Source organism: Girardinichthys multiradiatus, chromosome 6 (genome assembly GCF_021462225.1).
Source record: "Girardinichthys multiradiatus isolate DD_20200921_A chromosome 6, DD_fGirMul_XY1, whole genome shotgun sequence".
Lineage (NCBI taxonomy): Eukaryota > Metazoa > Chordata > Actinopteri > Cyprinodontiformes > Goodeidae > Girardinichthys > Girardinichthys multiradiatus.
The window spans coordinates 42,575,390-42,603,367 of record NC_061799.1 but is presented as its reverse complement, the minus strand read 5'-3'; the positions used below and the strand labels follow the sequence as shown (position 1 = coordinate 42,603,367).

Sequence of the window (27,978 nt, the reverse complement as noted above, 5' to 3'; positions counted from 1 at the left end):
CAGGAAGTGAAACTCTCACTGTCACTGAGACTGAGAGGAGAAATGGAGCAGAATCAGCTGGACCGAGAAACCTTCTCCTGTTCGATCTGTCTGGATCTACTGAAGGATCCAGTGACTATTCCCTGTGGACACAGTTACTGTATGAACTGTATTAGAAGCTTCTGGGATGAGAAGGAGGAGAAGAAAAGCTACCACTGTCCTCAGTGCAGGCAGGCCTTCACACCAAGGCCCGTTCTGAAGAAAAGCACCATGTTAGCTAATTTGTTAGAAGAGCTGAAGAAGACTGGACTCCAAGCTGCTCCTGCTGATCACTGCTATGCTGGACCTGAAGATGTGGCCTGTGATTTCTGCACTGGAAGAAAACTAAAAGCCATCAAGTCCTGTTTAGTCTGTCTGGCCTCTTACTGTGAGAAACATCTTCAGCCTCATTATGATGTGGCTCCATTTAAGAAACACAAGCTGGTGGAGCCCTCCAAGAACCTCCAGGAGAACATCTGCTCTCGTCATGATGAGGTGATGAAGATGTTCTGTCGTACTGATCAGAAGTGTATCTGTTATCTCTGCTCTGTGGATGAACATAAAGGTCACGACACAGTCTCAGCTGCAGCAGAAAGGACTGAGAGGCAGAGAGAGCTGGAGGTGAGACGAGAAGAAATCCAGCAGAGAATCCAGGACAGAGAGAAAGATGTGAAGCTGCTTCAACAGGAGGTGGAGGCCATCAATCACTCTGCTGATAAAACAGTGGAGGACAGTGAGAAGATCTTCACTGAGCTGATCCGTCTCATCCAGAAAAGAAGCTCTGATGTGAAGCAGCAGATCAGATCCCAGCAGGAAACTGAAGTGAGTCGAGTCAAAGAGCTTCAGGAGAAGCTGGAGCAGGAGATCACTGAGCTGAAGAGGAAAGACGCTGAGCTGAAGCAGCTCTCAAACACAGAAGATCACAACCAGTTTCTCCACAACTACCCCTCACTGTCAGCACTCAGTGAGTCTACACACTCATCCAGCATCAATATCCGTCCTCTGAGATACTTTGAGGATGTGACAGCAGCTGTGTCAGAGCTCAGAGATAAACTACAGGACATCCTGAGAGACACATGGACAAACATCTCACTGACCCTCACTGAGGTGGAGGTTTTACTGTCAGAACCAGAACCAAAGAGCAGAGCTGGATTCTTAAAATATTCATGTGAAATCACACTGGATCCAAACACAGCAAACACATGGTTGTTACTATCAGAGGAGAACAGGAAGGTGACAATGATGGGTCAACATCAGTCTTATTCTAGACATCCAGACAGATTCACTGATTGTCCTCAGGTTCTGAGTAGAGAGAGTCTGACTGGACGTTGTTACTGGGAGGTGGAGAGGAGAGGGAGAGTTTCTGTAGCAGTCGCATACAAGAACATCAGCAGAGCAGGAAGTGGGAATGAATGTGGATTTGGATGTAATGACAAATCTTGGGCTTTACTTTTTGAAAAAAATGGTAATTCATTTTGGTACAACAATACCAAAACCCGTATCTCAGGTCCTGGTTCCTCCAGAGTAGGAGTGTACCTGGATCACAGAGCAGGTCTTCTGTCCTTCTACAGCATCTCTGAAACCATGACTCTCCTCCACAGAGTCCAGACCACATTCACTCAGCCGCTACATGCTGGAGTTGGTTTTGGTGATGGAGTTTTCAATAGTCTCATTGGAGATTCTGCAGAGTTCTGTAAACCCAAATAGACAGACTCAACTGAAGGTTTAGGGAGTTTGATTCTGATTTAATTTAATTAATTCAATTAATTTAATTTAATTTAATTTGATTTTTACTCCTTCAACAGATTTTTTCTTGATCATTGTTGTTTTATGTCAGAGATTGTCAGCACTTGTTTTTCTTCAGATTTGATGTTCTGGTTCTGTTGAATTTGTCAATTTCTCAACATTGTTCTCTAAAACAGCTGATCAGAACCAGAATATTTGCTGTTTTTCCCTTCTTGTTGCTTTTAGCAGCAAAGACTGTGAACTCAGTAATAAAATGACAAATGATTCCCAGGTTGAAGAAGTGAAACCAGTTCTTTGATCACCTTCTTGTTTGAACACATTTTGTTGAGTCCTGACTCACAGGAGACAACAGATATTGTCTCATTGTGGACTTGAGCTGATTTCATGTCTTGTTGATTTTTAGGAGGAGAAACTTCATAATAAAGCTGTCATGTTTCTTCACTGTTTAACTCTGTTGGTGATGGCATACTGCCCCCTACAGGAAGGTTGTGTTGTTACATGACATGGAGTCCAGGAAGTGTTTATTATTGCTTCATTATTATTAGTTATATAGAATAAATCTGTGTTTTAAATCACTGTAAATAAAATTGTTGTTTGATTATTTCTGTGTTTATGTGCTTTTTGTCCTGTAAATCTAAAAGCTTCAGTTTGTAAGTAAGTAAACTTTATTTATATAGCACCTTTCACAGCTAAAAACCACAAAGTGCTTTAAAGAGTGCATAACAAATAAATACTGATATAGGCTTAACATATTACAAAGACAATAAGAACAGATAATAATAACAAAGTAGAACATTTAACCAAAAGACAAGGGCAACTGGGGGCTACTGCCTGAAAGGACAGGTTGCCTCCAGTTTTGAACCGGGTCTTAGGGACCTTTTGAAGGTTCTGGGCAGAGGACCAAAGAGTGCGACCTGAAGAATAAGGGATCAACATTTCAATGATATTTTGGGGGTCTGTCCATTAAAAGCTCTAAAACTCAAGACTAAAATTTTAAAATCAATTCTAAATTTGACAGGTAGCCAATGTAAAGAGGATAATACTGGTGTGATGTGAGCCTGTTCTGTTAGTTTCTGTTAAAAGCCTGCAGCGTTCTGGACCAACTGGAGACGACTGATAGTAGATGTAACTGCCACATCTCTATTTCTACAAGTTTCTGTGTATTTTTAAGTTAATTTTGTGAAGCATCAATAGAGGGCGCTGTGGTGTCAGAGTATACGTGTGTTGTATAGAGATATGTCAAGAAGAAAAAAGCGATCTCAGGAAGAAAAGGGGAAAGAACGCAGAAAGAAAAGAGCATGGACAGAAAGGTTTAAGAAAGGAAGCAAAACCAAGAAGAAAAGAGGTTTTTCCTAATTCCTTACTCGGTACTCATCCAACGAGGTATTTTGTCTGTTTTTATGCTGTAAAGCAGTTTATTTGCTAATTGTCTTTATTTTTAATCAAGCTAATTATTGTCTTGTCTGTGTTTTAGTTTTCACGGTGTGTTTTGAATCTATACCAAGATGGCTTCAATAAATTAATCAGTTAAGAAAACCACTTGCGTCTGTCTGTACCTGGAGGAATTACAGTGAAAACTCGGACTGATCAAAGGAGCAGCTGCCTCATCAGAGCGTGATCAGCAGTGGTCAGTGTGGAGCCGTGAAGGGACACTTGAGCCAGGAGCGCATGGGACCGAAGGCATGCGGTTGAGGAGCAACATTTAAGATAAGGCCATAAGTAACTTGGACACTCAGAAGTTAAGAGTTTGTCTAAGTAAAGGGTACAAGTTTAAAGGTTGACTAATTGAACAGTAAGTAAAGAAGGTACCTGTTTTCTGCTTTCAAGCTAATCCCAAGTCAGTCAGTCATTTTCTACCGCTTATTCCATTGTGGGTCACAGGGGAGCTGGTGCCTATCTCCAGCAGTCTGTGGGCGAGAGGCGGGGTAAACCCTGGACAGGTCGCCAGTCCATCGCAGGGCCTAATCCCAAGTTTTACGTTTAAAGGCACATACTGTAAGTTTATGTACTAATATTATTTTATTTCATATTTAGACTTTGCTAAGAGTCGAATTAATGCTGTATACTGATAGAACGTTTTGAAATCTGATTAAGTAACATTTGGAAATATTTTGGGAATATTTAAGTTGACATAATAGTTCTTTAAGTTACTCTACTAAGCTATTCTTAAAGTTTATTCTTTATTAAGCTAATAAGGTATTGTAGTTTATATTCTACTTCTATCACAACCCTTTATAAGATATTTACCTTATTTGCAGTTTGAAGATAACTTTCAGTTTACATTAGACGTAATTCACTTTATTGACAAGTTAAGTTAAAAGCCATTACTATGACTGAGCCAGGTGACTTCTCTGTTGAGCCTGAAGTTAGTGCAGACCCTCAGTTGCACTCTGAAGAAGAACAAGCTACTGTTCCTAATGAACAGCAAGAGCAAAGACAACTAAGAAGATGTCAGATAGTGAAAACGCTCACAGACAAAGGAAGAGAAATGCAGGAGGAGAGGGTTCAAGGACTCCAGCAAAGATTTAACTATAACTATGAAAAGTGGAGAACACGTGCCAAATCTTCCAAGCAACCCCTGTCTCAATCAGACACATTAAGTGAAGACTTACTTAAGGACATTATTGGTGATGTTACAAGTCTTCGTGCAGATGTTACAAAGGTATATGAAGAATTACGTAAGCTTACCCCACCGGATCAAGCAACACGCCGCAGAGTAGACCTGTGCGTGGAGATTTCAAACCTCATTGACGAGAAAGCGACTGATCGATTAGACGGGAAAGAAGAAGAGGATCAAGATTGGCCATATGCAGGCTCCTTCTTTCAGACAACAAACAGCATGTTGAGCTTCTTTAACACAAGTAGGAAACAGTCTGCGCATTCAAGCAGATCCTCTGTTAAACTTCAAGAAGCAGCAGCAGAAGCAGCTGCAAGTCAAGCTGTTCTTACAGTGTTACAAGAACAAGAAAGGGAACAGCAAGAAATTGCTAAACTTGAAGCAGAGGTTAGGAAAAAGGCAGTAGAACGAGAAGCACTGGTCAAACAAATGCGCTTAGAGAGAGAAGCAGAAGACGTTATGCTGAGGATGCAAAGAGAAGCAGATGACGTTAAGTTAAAGGCTCACCAAGAAGAAGAGTATGCAGAGCTGCAGAGAGCTTTAGAAGAAAAGAAAAGAAAGATTCAGCACTTAGAAACGGTTAAAGATCTTAAAGCAGCACAAGCGAGAATGCAGGTGTTTGACCAAAGAACTGTTAAAGAAGAACACAGGGTAGATGTAACAAAAATCAATACAGAAGTTATAGGTGATACACATGTAGGTTTCCCATCTCTGCTTGAACAAGTTGCACCACAAGCTATGGCCACACCGTTAAGTGATGGTACGTCAGCTCTTGTTAAAGTGCTAGCAAGTGCACTAAGCGCAAGCCGCATTCCCGTTCTTGAGCCTGCAGTGTTTAGTGGGGATCCCATAAGATACAGCGACTGGAAACATTCATTTGAAACCCTGATTGATCAAAAGAACATCCCAGATAAGGAGAAGATATTCTACCTTAGGAGATATGTGAGTGGACAAGTTAAGAACGCACTTGAAGGATACTTCCTGCTTGGAACAGAATCCACATATGCTGCAGCATGGAAGATTCTTGACGAAAGATATGGAAACCCATTCACAATTGCAAAGGCTTACAGAGATAAGTTACAAGCATGGCCAAAGATGACCTCAAAGGACAGTTTTGAGCTCCGAGACTTTGCGGATTTCTTGCGTAGTTGTGAAGCGGCAATGGTTCATCTGAAGTCCTTGGAGATTCTTAATGACTGCAATGAGAACAGAAAGATTCTTTCCAAGCTTCCAGATTGGCTCGCTGCTAGCTGGAACCGTAAGGTCATGGAAATAGAAGAACAAACAAGTCAGTTTCCCACCTTTAGCCAATTTGTTGCATTTCTATCAAGAGAAGCTAAGATTGCATGTAACCCGGTTACATCACTGCAGTCACTGAAGCAAGGTGAGTCTGATAAAGCAGAAAAGCCGAAGCCCACAAGACACAGACAAATTGGAGCTAAAACACTGATGACAATTTCCCAAGAAAAGATATCACTAACGTGCATATTCTGTAAAAAGCCCAAGCACAGTCTACACAAATGCAGAAGTTTTCTGGAGAAAGCTGTGGCAGACAGAGTTAAGTTCATTCAGTCAGAAAAGTTGTGTTCTGGTTGTCTTAAATTAGGTCACTATTCGAAGAACTGCACCAACCGCAACATTTGTGAGGAGTGCAGCAAAAGTCATCCTACTTGTCTTCATGAAGATAGAGTCAAAACTAAGGAAGGAAATAACAAACAGATAAGTCAAACATAAATACTGAACCAAGTCAGAACAGTGAAGTTCAAGAGCAAGCTATAGCCTCGGCTACGACAAGCACAGAAAACAACACACAAACAGCTGCAATCATTCCTGTGTGGCTGTCATCTTCAGCAAAGCCTAAAGAAGTCCTTGCATATGCCTTACTGGACTCACAAAGTGACACTACCTTTGTACTGCAGATTCACTTGGAATAAACCAAGAACCTGTCAGATTAGAGTTGTCTACTATGTCTTCTAAGACTACAGTTGTTCAGTCTTGCAGACTTCAAGATCTCCAAGTTCGTGGGTTTAACTTGAGTAAGAAGATAAGTTTACCTCCAACTTATACACGAGAGTTTATTCCAGCTAACAAAGCTCACATTCCAACTAACGAAACCGCCAAAGCTTGGTCACATTTGGAACACTTACAATCAGAAATCGCACCTTTACAAGATTGTGAAGTAGGATTGTTGATTGGATACAACTGCTCACAAGCTCTACTTCCAAGGGAGATTGTCTCATGCAAAAAAGATGAACCGTATGCTCAGCGCACAGATCTTGGTTGGAGTATCATCCGTCAAAGTAACCCCTGTTTGAACTATGGAGATGCAATTGGAATCAGTCACCGCATTATCGTCAAGAGTGTCATTCCAGAACTCAAGCCTTCTGTTACGCTTCAGAAAAGTGTTCATTATGTGAACAGAACAAAGGTAAGAGATGTTACTCCTTCAGACATTGTCAAGGCGCTAGAGGCAGATTTCTCTGAAAAGACAGTCGATGATAACCCTATCTCGCAAGAAGATTTGAAGTTTCTAACCAAACTTAAAGGGAACATCAAGAGAAATGAAAGAGGTCACTATGAGATGCCATTACCATTTCGAGATGGCAGACCCAAGTTACCTAACAACAAAATATATGCATTTCATCGTCTGAAGTGTCTGGAAAAGAGACTTAAGAAAGACAAAACATACTACATTGACTACACTAAATTTATGAACAACATAATCTCAAGAGGTGACGCAGAAAAGGTCCCTGACGAAGAAATAGACAACAGCCCTGCCTGGTATATTCCACACCATGGGGTTTATCACCCACATAAACCAGGGAAGATCAGAGTTGTATTTGATGCCTCTGCCAAATACCAAGATACCTCTCTCAACGACTATCTGTTAACCGGTCCTGACCTGACGAATACTTTGGTTGGTGTTCTTTGTCGTTTTCGTAAAAGTTCTGTCGCATTCATGTGTGATATAGAACGAATGTTTCACCAATTCCATGTCACAAAGGAAGATCAGGATTATTTAAGGTTTCTTTGGTGGGACAAGGGAGACTTGGAAGTGACACCATCAGTCTACCGAATGAAAGTTCATCTTTTTGGAGCAGCGTCTTCTCCAGGCTGTGCCAACTTCGGTTTGAAACACCTGGTTTGAAACGGCCCAAGGTGTAGATAGCTTTCCAGAGAACGCAATACGCTTCATACAGAGAGACTTTTATGTTGATGATGGCTTAGCAAGCGTTTCTACTGAGAGTGAAGCCATTCAACTTATCAAAGACTCAAGAGAGCTGTGCTCTACAGGGAAGTTAAGACTTCACAAGTTTGTGTCCAATAGTGAGAGTGTTATGTCCACTATTCCAGTTGAAGAGCGTGCCACAGTTAAGGACCTGGATATGTCTCTTAGTTTGCCACGCATCAAAAGAGCCTTGGGAGTGGATTGGTGCATCACATCAGACACTTTCAAATTCAGAGTTCAAGTCAAGTCAAACCCATTGACAAGGAGAGGAGTACTTTCTATTGTAGCCTCTATTTATGATCCCCTTGGTTTTATTGCACCGTTTGTCCTCGTAGGCAAGCAGATTCTCCAGCAAATGTGTCGAAATAAGGTCGGTTGGGATCAAGAGCTTCCTGAACATTTAAGATTCCAATGGGAGTCTTGGATCAAAGATCTTTCTGGTTTAGCTGACATACAGGTCCAAAGATGTTTTGTTCCATGTGATTTTGGACAAGTCAAAAGCTATGAGTTACATCACTTTGCAGACGCCAGCGTCAATGGATATGGTGCATGTACGTACCTGCGAGTCATTAGCCAAACAGATCAAGTCCATTGTTGTTTAGTAATGGCCAAGTCAAGAGTCACACCTTCTAGTGTCACAACTATCCCTCGACTCGAGCTTTCAGCAGCAGTTGTTGCTGTTAGAGTTAGTGATTTACTCAAAACAGAGCTTGAAATCCCAGACATGCAAGAGTTCTTCTGGACAGACTCAACCGTCGTTCTTAGCTACATTAATAATGACGCCAGAAGATTTCAAGTGTTTGTAGCTAATCGCATTTAAAGAATAAAATCAAGCACACAACCAGAGCAATGGGCATATGTTACATCAGAGCATAACCCTGCAGACTATGCCTCTAGAGGTTTAACAGCAGAACAACTAAAGTCCTCTGATTGGTTCACAGGACCAGCCTTTCTCTGGGAAAGGAACCTACCTGATAGAGATGTCAAGGTGGGAGAGACCAAGGGAAATGACCCGGAACTTCCCAAAGTCTTTGTGTGTACTACAGAGGCTAAAGAAGAGTTAACTATTCTTGATAGATTTGAGAAGTTCTCGGAATGGTCCAGATTGATCAGAGCACTGGCAGTTTTGAGGAAAACGGTCAAGGAATTTAAGGGTGAAATACAGAAGAGTGAAAAGGGAACAAGTTTAGAAGAGAGAAGAAAAACAGAACTGTTTGTCATTAAACTTGTTCAACAGAAAGCTTTTGCTGAAGCAATAAACCGTCTGAAATCAAAGAAAACAATTTCCAAGACCAAAAATCATGAACTGTACAAGCTAAGTCCATTTTTAGATGAGGAAGGCGTACTCCACACGTGAAGCATCCAGCAGTACTCCCAAAGGACAGTTATATTTCAACTTTATTGATAAGACATTTTAACTCTAAGGTTCAGCACCAAGGTCGTGGAATAACTATGAATGAACTGCGAGCTAACGGTTGGTGGATACTTGGAAGCAGCCATGCAGTTTCATCATACATCTTCAAGTGTGTCAAGTGTCGCAAGTACAGATGGAAAACAGAGTCTCAAAGTATGGGAGATTTACCAGTAGACCGGACAGAACCTACACCACCCTTCACCTATGTAGGCATGGATTGTTTTGGTCCGATTTTCATCAAAGATGGACGGAAAGTGCTCAAGAGGTATGGGCTCATACTTACGTGTCTATGTTCACGAGCCATACATATTGAAGTAGTAGAAGACCTAAGCACAGACGCATTCCTCAATGCTTTGCGAGCGTTTATTGCAATCAGAGGTAATGTTCGGCAACTAAGATGTGACAGAGGAACCAATTTTGTTGGTTCCCAGAGAGAGTTTGCTAATCTCTTAAAGGATATGGATCAGGAAAAAGTGAAAGTACTTGGATGTGAATTTCTCATGAACCCCCCATCAGCTAGCCACATGGGTGGAGTGTGGGAAAGGAACATAAGGACAATCCGTAGTATTCTTTCAGATGTTCTCGACCATTCAATGAAAAGACTCGACACTACATCTTTGAGAACTTTGTTGTACGAAGTTATGGCGATTATCAACAGCAGGCCACTCTCTGTGGAATATTTGAATGATCCTACAGGCCCCGAACCGCTGACACCTAACCACGTCCTAACTATGAAGACAACCATTGTTCAACCTCCACCGGGAGAGTTCATGAAAGAAGATTTGTATTTTCAAAAAAGATGGAGAAGAGTACAATATTCGGCCAACGAGTTTTGGATCCGTTGGAGGAAAGAATATTTACTCAACTTGCAACCAAGACAGAAGTGGAATGCACACAGAAGAGATCTGCAGATAAATGATATAGTGGTTCTACAAGAAGAGCTTGCACCACGTAATGAATGGAAGCTAGCTAAAGTCACAGCTGTCTATCCTGGAGCAGATAATAAAGTGAGAAACGTTAGACTCATAGTTAGCGAGAGGACATCTAACAAAAATGATAAACTAGTGACAAAAACAGTTTCATTAGAACGACCTATACATAAGGTTATTGTTTTGCTAGAAGCAGAGTAATGTTTATTTTATTTATTTTTGCTGTTCAGACTCTGTGTCAGTTTGAATTTGTGTTATGGAAATCTCACTGTTAAGAGTGTGAGATTTGGTGGGAGTGTAACTGCCACATCTCTATTTTTACAAGTTTCTGTGTATTTTTAAGTTAATTTTGTGAAGCGTCACTAGAGGGCGCTGTGGTGTCAGAGTATACGTGTGTTGTATAGAGATATGTCAAGAAGAAAAAAGCGATCTCAGGCAGAAAAGGGGAAAGAACGCAGAAAGAAAAGAGCATGGACAGAAAGGTTTAAGAAAGGAAGCAAAACCAAGAAGAAAAGAGATTTTTTCTAATTCCTTACTCGGTACTCATCCAACGAGGTATTTTGTCTGTTTTTATACTGTAAAGTAGTTTATTTGCTAATTGTCTTTATTTTTAATCAAGCTAATTATTGTGTTATTGTGTGTCTGTGTTTTAGTTTTCACGGTGTGTTTTGAATCTATACCAAGATGGATTTAATGAATTCATCAGTTAAGAAAACCACTTGCGTCTGTCTGTACCTGGAGGAATTACAGTAGATTTGTTAAAACAACTAAAAAGGGAATTACGAGTCACACTAAGAAAACCAACATCTAAACTAAACTGCTTACATCTGTCTTTAAGACCAACGACACACCAACACACGCTGTGGGTGAGGTTTCACTTTGTGCTAACAATTTGAAGAAGAAGGAGGAAGAGGAGGAGATCATTTCTCCTGCAGCAGAGCCGGGATGTTGATGTTCCAGCCGATGGCCTGCCTGTCGAAGCCGCAGGAGAACAGGTTGCAGGTGGTGTTGTCCTCACACCAGGCGGAGCAGCAAACCATCCGACGATGACCCTGAACAACAACATCCAGCCATCAGCTTTGATCTAACAACAAACTTCAGAGTTAAAAACTGAGTCTTTCAAGATTCTTTCAGTTCTTGAATTGTTTTTCTCAAGGTGGCAGCAGGTTGGAGTTGATCTGTTACTTTTCATTCTGATTATTTATTTTTAAGAACTCAAATTCTTCTTGTGGTAAATAAAAATTTATTTTTTATCCTCTCTGGTATCAGATGCTGTGCAGCTGGAAGGATTTTTGCTGATACTGTTTTACTTTTGGACATTTGTTATGATGCGTCACCATGGCAACGAGGTTGTTTCTTACAGCCAGCACCGGCTGGTTAATATCTCAGAAGCTCAAATAATACTTCAACTACAACCCCAAATCCCTGATGAGTTGAAAAGGAGACGTCGTGATGCAGAGCAGGAGCTAAGAGAAGAGAGAGAAGGAGGAAGTTCAAACCATCTCTTCCATCGATCATGATGGGAAATGTGAGATCATTGGGAAACAAGTTGGATGAACTCCAAGCCCTACAAAGAACCCAGCCAGAGTATCAGGAATGCAGTATTATGTGTTTCACTGAGACATGGCAGCAGAATCAAATCCCCGACTCCAGCATCTCTTAGAATTGAAAGATTGGAACTGATGTGCATGTGCACGTTTTGCACATCACTGAGTGTACATTTATGGAGGCAAAGCAGCTACAACCACCAGGCCCAGGAGCTACAGCCACCAGGCCCAGGAGCTACAACCACCAGGACCAGGAGCTACAGCTGCCAGGCCCAAGAGCTACAACCACCAGGCCCAGGAGCTACAACCACCAGGCCCAGGAGCTACAACCATCAGGCCCAGGAGCTACAGCCACCAGGCCCAGGAGCTACAACCTCCAGGCCCAGGATCTACAGCCGCCAGACCCAGGAGCTACAACCTCCAGGCCCAGGATCTACAGGCGCCAGGCCCAGGAGCTACAGCCGCCAGGCCCAGGAGCTACAGCCGCCAGGCCCAGGATCTACAGCCGCCAGGCCCAGGAGCTACAGCCGCCAGGCCCAGGATCTACAGCCGCTAGGCCCAGGAGCTACAGCCGCCAGGCCCTGGAGCTACAGCCGCCAGGCCCAGGAGCTACAACCACCAGGCCCAGGAGCTACAACCACCAGGCCCAGGAGCTACAACCATCAGGCCCAGGAGCTACAGCCACCAGGCCCAGGAGCTACAACCTCCAGGCCCAGGATCTACAGCCGCCAGGCCCAGGAGCTACAGCCTCCAGGCCCAGGATCTACAGGCGCCAGGCCCAGGAGCTACAGCCGCCAGGCCCAGGAGCTACAGCTGCCAGGCCCAAGAGCTACAACCACCAGGCCCAGGAGCTACAACCATCAGGCCCAGGAGCTACAGCCACCAGGCCCAGGAGCTACAACCTCCAGGCCCAGGATCTACAGCCGCCAGGCCCAGGAGCTACAACCTCCAGGCCCAGGATCTACAGGCGCCAGGCCCAGGAGCTACAGCCGCCAGGCCCTGGAGCTACAGCCGCCAGGCCCAGGAGCTACAGCCGCCAGGCCCAGGATCTACAGCCGCTAGGCCCAGGAGCTACAACCTCCAGGCCCAAGATCTACAGCCGCCAGGCCCAGGAGCTACAGCCGCCAGGCACAGGATCTACAGCCGCCAGGCCCAGGAGCTGCAGCCGTCAGGCCCAGGAGCTACAACCTTCAGGCCCAGGATCTACAGGCGCCAGGCCCAGGAGCTACAGCCGCCAGGCCCAGGAGCTACAGCCGCCAGGCCCAGGAACTACAACCACCTGGCCCAGGATCTACAGCCGCCAGGCCCAGGAGCTACAATCACCAGCCCCTGTAGCTCCCACTGCCACTGCTACTGATGCTGATGAGCTGGTGAGGCACTGTGCTGCCTTTGTTGCTGCTATTGTTATCAATATTGCTGCTGTTAAACTTTTTATAAGATTGCAAAATGCCACCTAAAAAGAACCCTGGTTTAGAGGAGGAGATGGAAGAGATAAAGCAATCACTGAACTTGATGTCTGGTAGCAAAGTAGCAACGCAACAACAAACTAGTAAGAAACAAACTAGTAAGAAATTATATTACACCAATCTTTTAAATAATAATAAGAATAACAATAAGAGGGTATGGGGAATACTCAATACTGTAAAAAATACATATCCAGACTACTTTAGGGATAAGAACAGTGATAACAGTGAGAATGAAATTCTAGATAGTTTCAATAATTTCTTCATTAATGTTGGGCCAGACTTGGCAGATCAAATCTGAATAAAGTATAAAGTGTATAAGCAATAATAAATTGGATAATTCATCCATAGAAATAAATTCAAAGACGATGTTTTTGTCTGGAGTAACTGAGGTAGAATTAATAGATATTGTTAATAAGTGTCAAAACAAATCATCTACTGAATGTGATGATATAGATATGACATTAGTAAAAAGAATTATACATCTCTAAACCATTAACATATATATGTAATCTATCATTTCAAACAGGAACTTCTACAAGTAAAATGAAAATTGCTAAAGTAATACCACTATACAAGAATTGAAACAAACATATTTTCACTAACTATAGACCTGTCTCTCTGCTCCTTCAGTTTTCTAAAATCTTAGAAAACCTCTTCAATAATAGATTAGAGAAATGTATAGAAAAACGTAATATAATTAATTTATAATTGATTTAGTAGATTTTTATACTGCACAACTTCTATATAAAGCCAGTAAAAATATATTACCCACTAACATCCAAAAGCTCTTTACACAGAGAGAAGGGGGTTATTATTTGAGGGGCTGTGGTAACTTTAAGGTCCAAGCGGTGAGAACTACTAGGAAACGTTTGTGTGTCTGTGTGTGGTGTTAAACTTTGTAACCGATTGGGATCGCAGCTCAAGCAATGTTCAAATATTCATCAATTTAAATGAAGATATAAAGAAACAGTTTGGTCACAATACATGGTTATTGGCAAGGGGGTCTGACTGGACCTGTAATGTATATTTGTATATTGTGGTTATAATAACTATATATTGAATATGTTGATTATTTTCTTTATGTATAATGTTATTGATGTAATATGCTATGCTGATATGACAGTGAAGATTTAATTATTAAGCTGTAAATGGCAACAATCATGTAATTTCTTAAGGAATGTGAACAGAGGGTGGGACTAAATAAGTTTTCCTTCATCCCACTCCTTTCCAAGTCATTCTTGGTATTATTATTATTATTTATTTTATATATTTATATTTTTATTTTTGTACTCTGTAGTACACTATACTTATTTTAGTTTTGTATTATATGCATTTTCTTACTGGCTTGGAATAAACCTTTAAATAAAAAAATAATAAAAATAATGAGGAGCCTAACAGGATCATATCTGGTGGCAGATAAAACTGTTCTAAAAATGATATATTTCGCTCTGATAAGATCAATATTGGGCATAACAAGTTATGATGAATTATTGAGTAAATCTGCAAGGACATAAGGCAGAAAGACATCCAGCAGTCAAAACTTTACATTTACAATTTTTCAAACTGATTTTTTCAAGTTTTCACAACTGAAAATTGTTTTTAAGCAAAGAAAATTGTGTTTGTTTACAGTGTAGCAGATTTTATATGAACTCATATTCAAACATATCTGAAGTAAACTGATGATTGGTCTGAATGTCAGAAAACTAAAGTATAGGGGTTGGACAATGAAACTGAAACACCTGTCATTTTAGTGTGGGAGGTTTCATGGCTAAATTGGACCAGCCTGGTAGCCAGTCTTCATTGATTGCACATTGCACCAGTAAGAGCAGAGTGTGAAGGTTCAATTAGCAGGGTAAGAGCACAGTTTTGCTCAAAATATTGAAATGCACACAACATTATGGGTGACATACCAGAGTTCAAAAGAGGACAAATTGTTGGTGCACGTCTTGCTGGCGCATCTGTGACCAAGACAGCAAGTCTTTGTGACGTATCAAGAGCCACGGTATCCATGGTAATGTCAGCATACCACCAAGAAGGACAAACCACATCCAACAGGATTAACTGTGGACGCAAGAGGAAGCTGTCTGAAAGGGATGTTCGGGTGCTAACCCGGATTGTATCCAAAAAACATAAAACCACGGCTGCCCAAATCACGGCAGAATTAAATGTGCACCTCAACTCTCCTGTTTCCACCAGAACTGTCCATCAGGAGCTCCACAGGGTCAATATACACGGCCGGGCTGCTATAGTCAAACCTTTGGTCATTCATGCCAATGCCTTTACCACCTCAGCGGCTGTTTTCCTCTTCAAAACTCGTACATACGCCCTTTTTGAAAAGATGTCAATGACTGTTAATAAATAATTATAACCATCATTTTCCATGGCCAGAGCTTGCATGTCACAGAGATCAGCCTGGAACTGCCTCAATGGTCTGGTGACAAAAACTCTGTTTCTCGGGAACTTTATTCTTGCAGGTTTATGTAGAGTATAGGTATCTTCTCCTGATAAAAAATCTTTAACGTTTTCAACCGCAACCTTCTTTCCCGTTTCACCTTGCATAACCCTCCTCAGCCTATCTACACCCCCAAAACTTCCCGGATTTGAAGGGCTATAATATACTTTCTTCATCAGCCGTCTTCCTGCCATCTCTGCCTTATGCTCACTCTGCCGATTACTTGTTAAATAATGAGAAAAAACACAGGAGGGTAGAATTATCCTTATTTTTTTATTTATTTTTGTATTTAATATTAAAAAAAATATATTAAAAAAAATCAGATAAATTCAAACACTACTAGCTTTTAAACAACACTTTTGGGAAAGGTTACAAAGTTCCTACTTTAATTGTCATTGGTCAGTCAGGTCATTTTCTACCGCTTATTCCATAGTGGGTCACGGGGGAGCTGGTGCCTATCTCCAGCAGTCTGTGGGCGAGAGGCAGGGTACACCCTGGACAGATCACCAGTCCATTGCAGGGCAACACACACACAACAAACAACCATGCACACACTCATTCATACACCTAAGGGCAATTCAGAGTTACCAATTAACCTAACAACCATGTCTTTGGACTATGGGAGGAAGCCAGAGTACCCGGTGAGAACCCACGCATGCACGGGGAGAACATGCAAACTCCATGCAGAAAGACCCCTGGACAGGAATCGAACCCAGGACCTTCTTGCTGCAAGGCAACAGTGCTACCAACTGCGCCACCGTGCGGCCCATACTTTAATTGTATTTAATAGTAAAAAGAAAAAAAGAAGAAAAATCATATAATCCAGATTAATTAAAGTACTGGAATACTAAAATAAAAAATGATACAACAAGTCATCAAACATGTGAGATCAGTTTGTCAGTCCATAGCACTCTGAAACAGAGTTAAGTTGTTTGAGATGTTTCTCATCGACCATGCGATCATAAACGTGCGCTATTGCACTGTGGATGCCTTGTACCGATTTCAGTTTATATAAAACCGTCTTGGCAATCGTCTTCACTCTGAAGTCATCCGCTTGTATGCGTCGAAGTAACAGAAGATTCTGAATAGCAGGAACGAGTTTGGGGGTTACGAGTCGTCGTACGATGCATTGAAAGTTGACTTGGTAATAATCCTCCACCAATACCTCCAGGCAATGGTGTTGACGCTGGCTCGGGTGGTTCGTTATACATCCATAGCAGGTTTCTCTGAGATAGTTCAAAGAGGTTATGTTGAATAAATGAAGTATCGCTGTTTTCACCGTATTGATGAGGGTGGTTGAGAACCAACCGTCAATTTCGTCCTCCTGGTTACTCTCATCCTCTGCTGAAGGCTGAGGGTCCTCCATCAGTCCCAGGGTTTGTGTAGGGGCTTCGGTAGAGGGTGAGTAGCCGGTGGCTACCTCCTCCTCCACGACCACCTTCATGTCTTCAGGCAGGACATTCGCGTCTACAGACTCAGCCATGAATAGCGGTGATGGTGAGCAGAGGTCTGGAGAAAGCGGTAGATATTTCATGTTGTATCCTGTAGGTGATGCAGGACTGTAGTTGTTCTCTGAGAATGAGGATGTTGAGGTGGATGGTGAGAAGAGGTCAGGGGAAGGCGGATGATATGGTCCAATGTTGAAGCTTTCATCGTGCTCAGGAGAGAAGTGGATCTCTGCTCGGTGGTTGTAGAGATCCCTGTATGGTGTCGGTCCACTCATTCTCATGATACGATTCTCAGTGTCTGTGAGCTTGCAGTTATCCCCCCCGTATATATATCATAGGAAGGGGCGTGTCCTCAGAAGAGGGTTCGTTCTAAACGTAAAACAGGAAACGTCAGCGTTTTTTTCACTGACATGACATCGATCCAACTTCGTGACTTGTGGAAAAGGTCGGAAAGACGATGTCCAATTTCACTCATCTTCTCTGCCCAAGCTTCAAACGGCAGAGCCAGCATTGTCTTGAATACGCCGCAGTCCTGATTGAAAGCCTCCAACACAAACAGATCTGAGGGACTCGTCCGGTTGTTCCTGCGTCTCCTTGCCCGAAAAGACCAGCGGCCATTTGCTGTGGTTTTTGACCCCCACACTGCGCTAAAGAGAGGTTCTCTCTCAGCTATTTCAACATCGGATGGTATATGAAACATTCTCGCCCGTTTTACAGGTCGAGGAGACAGTTCATTTTCTTCTTCTTCTTTCTCCCTCTCCTGCCTTGAGACTGTTTCAGGACTATCATTAAGGTGCGGGATTGCAAGCCTTAACACAGCCCAGTCGCTGTGGGTGAGTGTACACAGAGCCAGTGATCCATTAAATACCTTATCTTGATCCAATTGATACAGGCAAAGCTCTCCTATTTCATACATGAAAATATAACCTCAGCTGCCAACCAGGCCATATGGCTCCAAAGACCATTCTTCCTGCAGAGTGTCGAACGGGGGTCTTTGTACCCTGCAGATGTAGTATGTTGATTTCTTAGGAGCATTCAATTCACGGGATGAATACTGGTAGACGGTCACTGGGGTTTCGCACAGAACTGACATACCTCTTGGCCGAACCGAGGTCTGATTTTCAACCATGGTTGTTGAAGTTGATGTTGGATCCTCATCATCGGTAGAGTATGTCATGACTGGAATTCCGATAGGTATCTCCGTTGAGGAAGTATATGATGCAGTTGCTTGTTCATCATCATCATCTTGGCACGCGTTGCGTTTCTCCTTCGCTTGACGATTAACTCTCTTAACTCTAGCCATTGTTGAACGGGTGTTCTTTTTTCCAACGAATGCTGCATGTAAAGTGCAGAGTTTTATCTCTGTATTTAAAGTAAACACTAAAGCACGCCCTATTGTTTTCATTGGGTTATTCAAGGTTTAACGATGCTTACAAACACACCCCCTCTATTTTTAATTGGTGCTGATGCCAAACAGTTTCCAATAATACCATATTTGTCTTGTTCTATTTATGACAAACACACCCCTGTGTTTTAATTGACTCATTTAAGGTATCGCCCCTAATGACGACAACCAATCAGCATCCACTGTTACGCCCCCTTGGACACACCACCTGCTTGACCACGTGACCTCCTGCCCACATGGCGCCAACCGGAAATCCCACCCTCACCGGAAGTCCCACCCACCTGTCAAAAAGTTTGATGAAAGGGTGTACTTAAATTCTCTCACATTCACTCAGCCACTACTTGCTGGAGTTTGGGTTGGAGGTTCTGCAGAGTTCTGTAAACTCAAATAGACAGAATCCACTGAAGGTTCAGTGAGTTTGATTCTGATTTGAATCTTACAACAGATTTTTTCTTGATCGTTGTTGTTTTATGTCTAAACTTCACAGAAATCAATAGTCAGAGATTGTCAGCACTTGTTTTTCTTCAGATTTGATGTTCTGGTTCTGTTGAATTTGTTAATTTCTCAACATTGTTCTCTAAAACAGCTGATCAGAACCAGAATATTTGCTGTTTTTCCCTCCTTGTTGCTTTTAGCAGCAAAGACTGTGAACACAGTAATAAAATGACAAATGATTCCCAGGTTGAAGAAGTGAAACCAGTTCTTTGATCACCTTCTTGTTTGAACACATTTTGTTGAGTTCTGACTCACAGGAGACAACAGATATTGTCTCATTGTGGACTTGAGCTGATTTCATGTCTTGTTGATTTTTAGGAGGAGAAACTTCACAATAAAGCTGTCATGTTTCTTCACTGTTTAACTCTGTTGGTGATGGCATACTGCCCCCTACAGGAAGGTTGTGTTGTTACATGACATGGAGTCCAGGAAGTGTTTATTATTGCTTCATTATTATTAGTTATATAGAATAAATCTGTTTTAAATCACTGTAAATAAAGTTATTGTTTGATTATCTTTGTGTTTGTGTGTTTTGTGTCCTGTAAATCTAAAAGCTTCAGTTTGTGGATCCAGACCTCCAGGAGCTCCTCACACTTCATATATCTGTTCAACTCCTCATGTTCCAGCCTGAACTGTTTCCATTTCTACAAATCCAACTAGTCCACAGTTGTTCTGGGAGGAAAACCAATCAAAAAGCAACAAGTCAGAAAGAAATAACACAGATGGTTTATTTTTATTCCAGCAGCAGATGCTTGTGCCTCGTTAACCAGATATAATCCACTAATCTGGGCTCATTGTTTTAGGTCTGAGCTGTTGTGTTTGTTGTACTACATGGAGCACACAGAACACTGTTAACACCAAGCAGCCTCAGTTTCTCAAGGCTTCAAGGTCCCAGACGGCCAATGCTCAGTGAGAGAGACTGATGGTGTGAAAGGCGTGGCCCAACATTCAGTTCAAACATCTGAATCATGAAGATGGAAGAAAGAGGCTCAGTGTTGGTAGAACATGCAGTGGAGTGCAGTGAAACCTGCTGAAAGTGTCTGTAAGGAGGAAAACGTTCCAGGAAAGCTCCAACATTCCCACACAAACAGACAGCTGTTCATTTTCTTCACGTCATTTAAAGCAGGGATGTCCAACAGCAACCAGGTGGACACGTCTGAAACATCTCAGCTGGAAACCACACTGTGTTGATGCTCTTTGACCTTTTAGCTCAATGTTAAAGCGAAAAGCAGCCAAAAATGCTTTTAGAAACAAAAATGTGTGAATATACAACTTCTCTGCTTTTCCTCAACAACCATTGTTTCTCCACACATTTTAAAAGCAAAACAATGAGAACATCACCTCAGTTTTACATGGAAATAAAAGCAAATGTTCCAACATCAGCAGTCATGAAGCAACACAATGGATTTACACTTTTGGAGTCACTAGATCCTTCCTTCCCACTTTGGATGCAGCTAATGGAAGATGGTGGTTGAGAACCTCCAGATCCAGAATCTGAGGTTCTGTGTAGATGCTCTCCACAAGCTCAAAAGACCTAAAATGCTCCAGGTACCAAGATGTAAGCTTTTTGCCAATGAAAACCACCTTTTTAATGTTGATTACTATTTTCATGGTTTTATAGACCTCTGGAGGTCCACTGCAGGGTCCAGCTGACAGAACCAGACCCTCTGCATACCGAGTCCCATGCAAATAAATGTCTTTGGTGAGGGACACAGTTTCAATATGTGGGTACCTGCTAAAATGTTTTGGTCTAATTTATTACAATATTCATGGCCACCAACATGTTAAACTAATGTATTCGTAGCCTTGCAGCCATTGGCTCTCAGTGGGCAGTATTCCCTCCATAAAGCTCATATCCTCATAGTAAAATGTTTACACTAATATCCAACTATTTATGCTTACAAGGGATTCCAAACCCATTTTAATCTAATTAAATGAGAGCAAAACTTACCTCTGCGGGCTCCTTGTCCAAGTAACACACATCCTCAAATTTAAAAACCAGAAGTTGGTTTTTCTGCATTTCAAACAAAAGTTCTAAAGTTAGCAGAACTTTGACCCGTTGCAACAACCTGCAACTTAGAGATAGAAGTACTGACAACTCACTAAATAAGTTTGAAGCTACGTTGGTTTTCCAGACTGACTTCAATTAATGTCCCTAATTTTTCAAACTGATTTTTTAAAGTTTTCACAACGGAAAATAGTTTTTAAGCAAAGAAAATTGTTTTTTTACAGTGTAGCAGATTTTATATGAACTCATATTCAGACATATCTGAAGTAAACTGATGATTAGTCTGAATGTAAGAAAACTAAAGTGTGTTAGAGTTTAATAAACTCAGTGAACTTTTTTCACTAGACAGTGTGGACTGATGCTGCCCCCTTGTGGCAGAAACTGGTATTAAACCAGCAGTAAGTTTCTGTTTCTGAAAAAAAATCCCAAAGTGCTCAGTTTATATTTACAGAAAACACAAAGTTACATCAACCAGATGAAAATACATGTGTGTCACAAAAGGCTGAAGTTCATCAGGAGTGTCTCATGTGATGCTGGATCATGATCCAAGATGGCGCCGCAGATGGTCGCCTCGGCGTGTTGGTGCGCATTGTTTTGTTTTGTTTTTTGCTTTAAAACGGTCTTCTGTGATGGTACCCGGAGCTCTCTCACCAGAGAAGAACTCATGAACATCAGGGCTGCTACACCAGAGGAGTTATTTCCAACTTTTCTGCCTACTGCTCTGGAATATTTGGACATTCTGGTCAAAGGTGCGCTCACCTTTGTTCACGCGGTGAAACGCCGGAAGAGAGGGAAACGGGCTGGGGTGCTGGTACGACTTCGCCAGCGTGGACTACGAACACCGTTACCTGGAATATTTCTCTCTAACTCACTTCCCAACAAAATGGAGGAACTACAACTGTTGTTGGGGAAAAACAGGGATTTTATTCATCGGCAGTTTTGTGCTTCACGGAGACGTGGCTGTGTGGATTAATACCGGACTCTGCGCTGCAGCTGGCAGGATTCCAGCTCTACAGAGCGGACAGAGACACGGAACTCTCCGGCAAAGCGAAAGGTGGAGGAATCTGTTTCTACCTCAACAGTGGTTGGTGCAACGACGTGACAGTGATTCAGCAGCACTGTTCTCCAGACCTGGAATCCTTCATCATAAACTGTAAGCCTTTCTATTCCCCCCGTGAGTTCGCTTCGTTCATCCTGGTCAGTGTTTACATCCCGCCGCAAGCTAACGTGCAGGTCGCACAGCGCATGCTCGCCGACCAGATACTGAGTGTGGAGCGGACCAACCCGGACTCCTTAGTAATCGTCGTTGGTGACTTTAACAAAGGTAATCTGACCCACGAACTCCCCAAATATAGACAGTTTATAAAATGTCCGACCAGAGAGGACAACATTCTGGATCACTGTTACACCACCATCAGAGACGCTTATCACGCCGTCCCACGTGCTGCACTGGGCCAATCCGACCACATCATGGTCCACCTGATTCCTGCATACAGGCAGAAACTAAAGCTCTGCAAACCTGTTGTGAGGACGACAAGGAAGTGGAGCAGTGAGGCTGTGGAGAATCTCCAGGCGTGTTTAGGCTGTACAGACTGGGATGTGTTCAGGACTACTACCAACAGTCTGGACGAGTACACAGAGGCTGTGACTTCCTACATCAGCTTCTGTGAGGACAGCTGTGTACCATCATGCACCAGGGTGAGTTACAACAACGACAAACCCTGGTTTACAGCTAAACTCAGAAGGTTAAGACTGGATAAGGAAGAGGCCTTCAGGAGTGGGGACTAAGACATATACAGAGAGGCAAAGTACAAGTTTGGCAAGGCAGTGAAAGAGGCCAAACGACTGTACTCTGAGAAGCTCCAAAACCAGTTCTCAGCCAACGACTCTGCGTCTGTCTGGAAACGGCTCAAGCAAATCACCAACTACAAGCCGAAAGCCCCCCACTCCATCAACGACCGACGCCTCGCCAACAACCTGAACGAGTTCTACTGCCGCTTTGAAAGACAAAGGGACAGTCCTGCAACCATCTCCCACGACGCCCCCCAACAGCTGCAGCCACAATCCACCACCCCCACCTCCCCAACCTCAAGAGGGGCCTTGGCACCTCCAACCCCCACCCTGAAGTTCCCCCCCACCAGCCCCCTACCCACGCCGAGGACGGCTCTTTCCATCCAGGAGAGGGACGTCAACAAACTCTTCAGGAGACAGAACCCCCGGAAAGCTGCTGGTCCGGATTCTGTCTCACCAGCCAGCCTGAAGCACTGCGCTGATCAGCTGTCTCCAGTCTTCACAGACATTTTTAACACCTCACTGGAGACATGTCATGTGCCAGCCTGCTTCAAGTCCTCCACCATCGTCCCTGTTCCCAAGAAGCCAAGGACCACAGGTCTTAATGACTTCAGACCCGTCGCCCTGACCTCTGTGGTGATGAAGTCCTTTGAGCGCCTTGTGCTCTCACACCTAAAAGACATCACCGACCCCCTCCTTGACCCCCTGCAGTTTGCCTACAGAGCCAACAGGTCTGTAGATGATGCAGTCAACCTAGCCCTTCACTTCATCCTCCGGCACCTGGACTCCACAGGAACCTACGCCAGGATCCTGTTTGTGGATTTCAGCTCTGCCTTCAACACCATCGTCCCAGTTCTGCTACAGGAGAAGCTCTCCCAGCTGAGTGTGCCCGACTCCACCTGCAGGTGGATCACTGACTTCCTGTCTGACAGGAAGCAGCGCGTGAGGCTGGGGAAGCACGTCTCTGACTCCCTGACCATCAGCACCGGTTCCCCCCAAGGCTGTGTTCTCTCTCCTCTGCTCTTCTCCCTGTACACCAACAGCTGCACCTCCAGTCACCAGTCTGTCAAGCTTCTGAAGTTTGCGGACGACACCACCCTGATCGGACTCATCTCTGATGGTGATGAGTCTGCGTACAGATGGGAGGTGGACCATCTGTTGGACTGGTGCAGCCAGAACAACCTTGAGCTCAACGCTCTAAAGACAGTGGAGATGGTTGTGAACTTCAGGCAGAACCCAGCCCCACCTGCCCCCATCACCCTCTGGGAACCATCATCTCCCAGGATCTCAAGTGGGAGCCAAACATCAGCTCCCTCATCAAGAAAGCCCAGCAGAGGATGTTCTTCCTGCGGCAGCTGAAGAAATTCAACCTGCCAAAGACTATGATGGTGCACTTCTACACAGCCATCATTGAGTCCATCCTCACCTCCTCCATCACCATCTGGTACGCCGCTGCTACAGCCAAGGATAAGGGCAGGCTGCAGCGTGTCATTCGGTCTGCTGAGAAGGTGATTGGCTGCAGTCTACTGTCGCTCCAGGAACTGTACACCTCCAGGACCCTGAAGCGGGCAGGGAAGATTCTGGCTGATCCCTCCCACCCTGGTCACAGACTCTTTGAAACTCTCCCCTCTGGCAGGAGGCTGCGGTCCATCTGGACCAAAACCTCACGCCACAAGAACTGTTTTTTCCCATCTGCCACCAGCCTGGTTAACAAAGCCCGGAAACCACCGTGACACTGTCCCTTTCCCCCACACCCCCCCCTTTTTTGCTGACAGGACACCTGTAACCTGTAACTCTATGAGTTACATTAACGCTCAGCTTGGACTCCTGCTTTAGTTGCACAATGATCACCTGCACTGTTGTACTGCTCTATATTTACTCTCACTCACTTAAAACTGTGCACATATATTTATATTATATTGTAGATATGTTTATACTGTTTAATTTGTATTTTATTGCACCAACTACGCCAAAACAAATTCCTTGTATGTCCAAAAACGTACTTGGCAATAAAGCTTTTCTGATTCTGATTCTGATTCTGAGAAGATGAGATCTTTGGTTTCACCTTCAGTTATCAAGAACACACTCCTTACATGAACTGAGGAGAAACATTTTACTACAGTGAAGTTTGAAATATCATTTTTGAAATTCTTCTGAGATGAATCAACAAAACAAAACCTAAATTAACTTTGAGAAACTATTGAAATGGAGACAAGAAGTTTTACAGAGGAAGGAATGTCAATATATAAAAACCTCTTTCTTGTAAACAAGGAGGCAAATGTTAGATTTTCCAGCTCTGCTGCTTATTCTGCAGGCTGCAGAAACTTGATCTTCCTCCCTCTTCTTCCTCCTCTCAAACACACCTTGAAGCTGGGTGGAACCAACATCTGCTGAAGGTGAAAGCTGATTGGCTGCAGCCTCTCTGCACTGACACATGATTCATACATCAGAAATTAAACCTGTTTCTGTTTTCAGGAACTGAAACTCACAAAGTCACTGAGACTGAGAGGAGAAATGGAGCAGAATCAGCTGGACAGAGAAACCTTCTCCTGTTCGATCTGTCTGGATCTACTGAAGGATCCAGTGACTATTCCCTGTGGACACAGTTACTGTATGAACTGTATTAAAACACACTGGGATGAAGAGGATCAGAAAGGAATCCACAGCTGTCCTCAGTGCAGGGAGAGCTTTACACCAAGGCCCGTTCTGAAGAAAAGCTCCATGTTAGCAGCTTTAGTGGAGCAGCTGAAGAAGACTGGACTCCAAGCTGCTCCTGCTGATCACTGCTATGCTGGACCTGAAGATGTGGCCTGTGATTTCTGCACTGGAAGAAAACTGAAAGCCATCAAGTCCTGTTTATTCTGTCTGGCCTCTTACTGTGAGAAACATCTTCAGCCTCATTATAAATCAGCTACATTACAGAAACACAAGCTGGTGGAGCCCTCCAAGAACCTCCAGGAGAACATCTGCTCTCGTCATGATGAGGTAATGAAGATGTTCTGTCGTACTGATCAGAAGTGTATCTGTTATCTCTGCTCTGTGGATGAACATAAAGGTCACGACACAGTCTCAGCTGCAGCAGAAAGGACTGAGAGGCAGAGAGAGCTGGAGGTGAGACGAGAAGAAATCCAGCAGAGAATCCAGGACAGAGAGAAAGATGTGAAGCTGCTTCAACAGGAGGTGGAGGCCATCAATCACTCTGCTGATAAAACAGTGGAGGACAGTGAGAAGATCTTCACTGAGCTGATCCGTCTCATCCAGAAAAGAAGCTCTGATGTGAAGCAGCAGATCAGATCCCAGCAGGAAACTGAAGTGAGTCCAGTCAAAGAGCTTCAGGAGAAGCTGGAGCAGGAGATCACTGAGCTGAAGAGGAAAGACGCTGAGCTGAAGCAGCTCTCAAACACAGAAGATCACAACCAGTTTCTCCACAACTACCCCTCACTGTCAGCACTCAGTGAGTCTACACACTCATCCAGCATCAATATCCGTCCTCTGAGATACTTTGAGGATGTGACAGCAGCTGTGTCAGAGCTCAGAGATAAACTACAGGACATCCTGAGAGACACATGGACAAACATCTCACTGACCCTCACTGAGGTGGAGGTTTTACAGTCAGAACCAGAACCAAAGAGCAGAGCTGGATTCTTAAAATATTCATGTGAAATCACACTGGATCCAAACACAACAAACACATGGCTGTTACTATCAGAGGAGAACAGGAAGGTGACATGGATGGGTCGACCTCAGTCTTATTCTAGTCATCCAGACAGATTCACTAATTATCCTCAGGTTCTGAGTAGAGAGAGTCTGACTGGACGTTGTTACTGGGAGGTGGAGAGGAGAGGGTCATTAGTTTATGTAGCAGTCGCATACAAGAACATCAGCAGAGCAGGAAAAGGGATTGAATGTGTGTTTGGACATAATGACAAATCTTGGGCCTTAGTTTTTGAAAAAAATGGTAATTCATTTTGGTACAACAATACCAAAACCTGTATCTCAGGTCCTGGTTCCTCCAGAGTAGGAGTGTACCTGGATCACAGAGCAGGTCTTCTGTCCTTCTACAGCGTCTCTGAAACCATGACTCTCCTCCACAGAGTCCAGACCACATTCACTCAGCCGCTACATGCTGGACTTTGCATTGGTTTTAATACTGGAGACTCAGCTGAATTATGTAAACTTTAATAAATCAAAATCAGTTATTGTTCCATTTGTTGTTTTTGGGTTGTTTTTTTTTTTTGGCAAACGATTTTCGTATCATTATTTCATGTCTATTTCAAGCCTATATCAACAGCGCTTTCTGTTTTGTATAGTTTAATTTAATGTCTCAATATTCTTCGCTGAAACTGCAGATGATAAAAAGAACAAAAGAATAACAAGAATAATCAAATGATTCCCAGGTTGAAGAAGTGAAACCAGTTCTTTGATCACCTTCTTGTTTGAACACATTTTGTTGAGTCCTGACTCACAGGAGACAACAGATATTGTCTCATTGTGGACTTGAGCTGATTTCATGTCTTGTTGATTTTTAGGAGGAGAAACTTCACAATAAAGCTGTCATGTTTCTTCACTGTTTAACTCTGTTGGTGATGGCATACTGCCCCCTACAGGAAGGTTGTGTTGTTACATGACATGGAGTCCAGGAAGTGTTTATTATTGCTTCATTATTATTAGTTATATAGAATAAATCTGTTTTAAATCACTGTAAATAAAGTTATTGTTTGATTATTTTTGTGTTTGTGTGTTTCGTGTCCTGTAAATCTAAAAGCTTCAGTTTGTGGATCCAGACCTCCAGGAGCTCCTCACACTTCATATATCTGTTCAACTCCTCATGTTCCAGCCTGAACTGTTTCCATTTCTACAAATCCAACTAGTCCACAGTTGGTCTGGGAGGAAAACCAATCAAAAAGCAGCAAGTCAGAAAGAAATAACACAGATGGTTTATTTTTATTCCAGCAGCAGATGCTTGTGCCTCGTTAACCAGCTATAATCCACTAATCTGGGCTCATTGTTTTAGGTCTGAGCTGTTGTGTTTGTTGTTCTACATGGAGCACACAGAACACTGTTAACACCAAGCAGCCTCAGTTTCTCAAGGCTTCAAGGTCCCAGACGGCCGATGCTCAGTGAGAGAGACTGATGGTGTGAAAGGCGTGGCCCAACATTCAGTTCAAACATCTGAATCATGAAGATGGAAGAAAGAAGCTCAGTGTTGGTAGAACATGCAGTGGAGTGCAGTGAAACCTGCTGAAAGTGTCTGTGAGGAGGAAAACGTTCCAGGAAAGCTCCAACATTCCCACACAAACAGACAGCTGTTCATTTTCTTCACGTCATTTAAAGCAGGGATGTCCAACAGCAACCAGGTGGACACGTCTGAAACATCTCAGCTGGAAACCACACTGTGTTGATGCTCTTTGAC

The 27,978-nt window shown here is 43.2% G+C and overlaps 2 protein-coding genes across 2 annotated transcripts; both read left to right on the top strand.

The window, feature by feature from the left end:
- Positions 1-3: 3 nt before the first annotated feature.
- On the top strand, positions 4-27,290 carry LOC124869374 (tripartite motif-containing protein 16-like). Its single transcript, XM_047367164.1, has 2 exons — positions 4-2,035; positions 26,963-27,290. Exon 1 carries the CDS (start codon positions 43-45, stop codon positions 1,723-1,725), a length of 1,683 nt encoding a protein of 560 aa, XP_047223120.1. The 5' UTR covers positions 4-42; the 3' UTR covers positions 1,726-2,035; positions 26,963-27,290.
- On the top strand, positions 25,065-27,290 carry LOC124869376 (tripartite motif-containing protein 16-like). Its single transcript, XM_047367170.1, has one exon. The coding sequence runs from the start codon at positions 25,080-25,082 to the stop codon at positions 26,745-26,747; it is 1,668 nt and encodes a 555-aa protein (XP_047223126.1). The 5' UTR covers positions 25,065-25,079; the 3' UTR covers positions 26,748-27,290.
- Positions 27,291-27,978: the final 688 nt, after the last annotated feature.

What these genes read in the sequence shown, in the direction of transcription:
- LOC124869374 (XM_047367164.1), top strand. Translation starts at nt 43, where the DNA reads ATGGAGCAGAATCAGCTGGACCGAGAAACCTTCTCCTGTTCGATCTGT.
- LOC124869376 (XM_047367170.1), top strand. Translation starts at nt 25,080, where the DNA reads ATGGAGCAGAATCAGCTGGACAGAGAAACCTTCTCCTGTTCGATCTGT.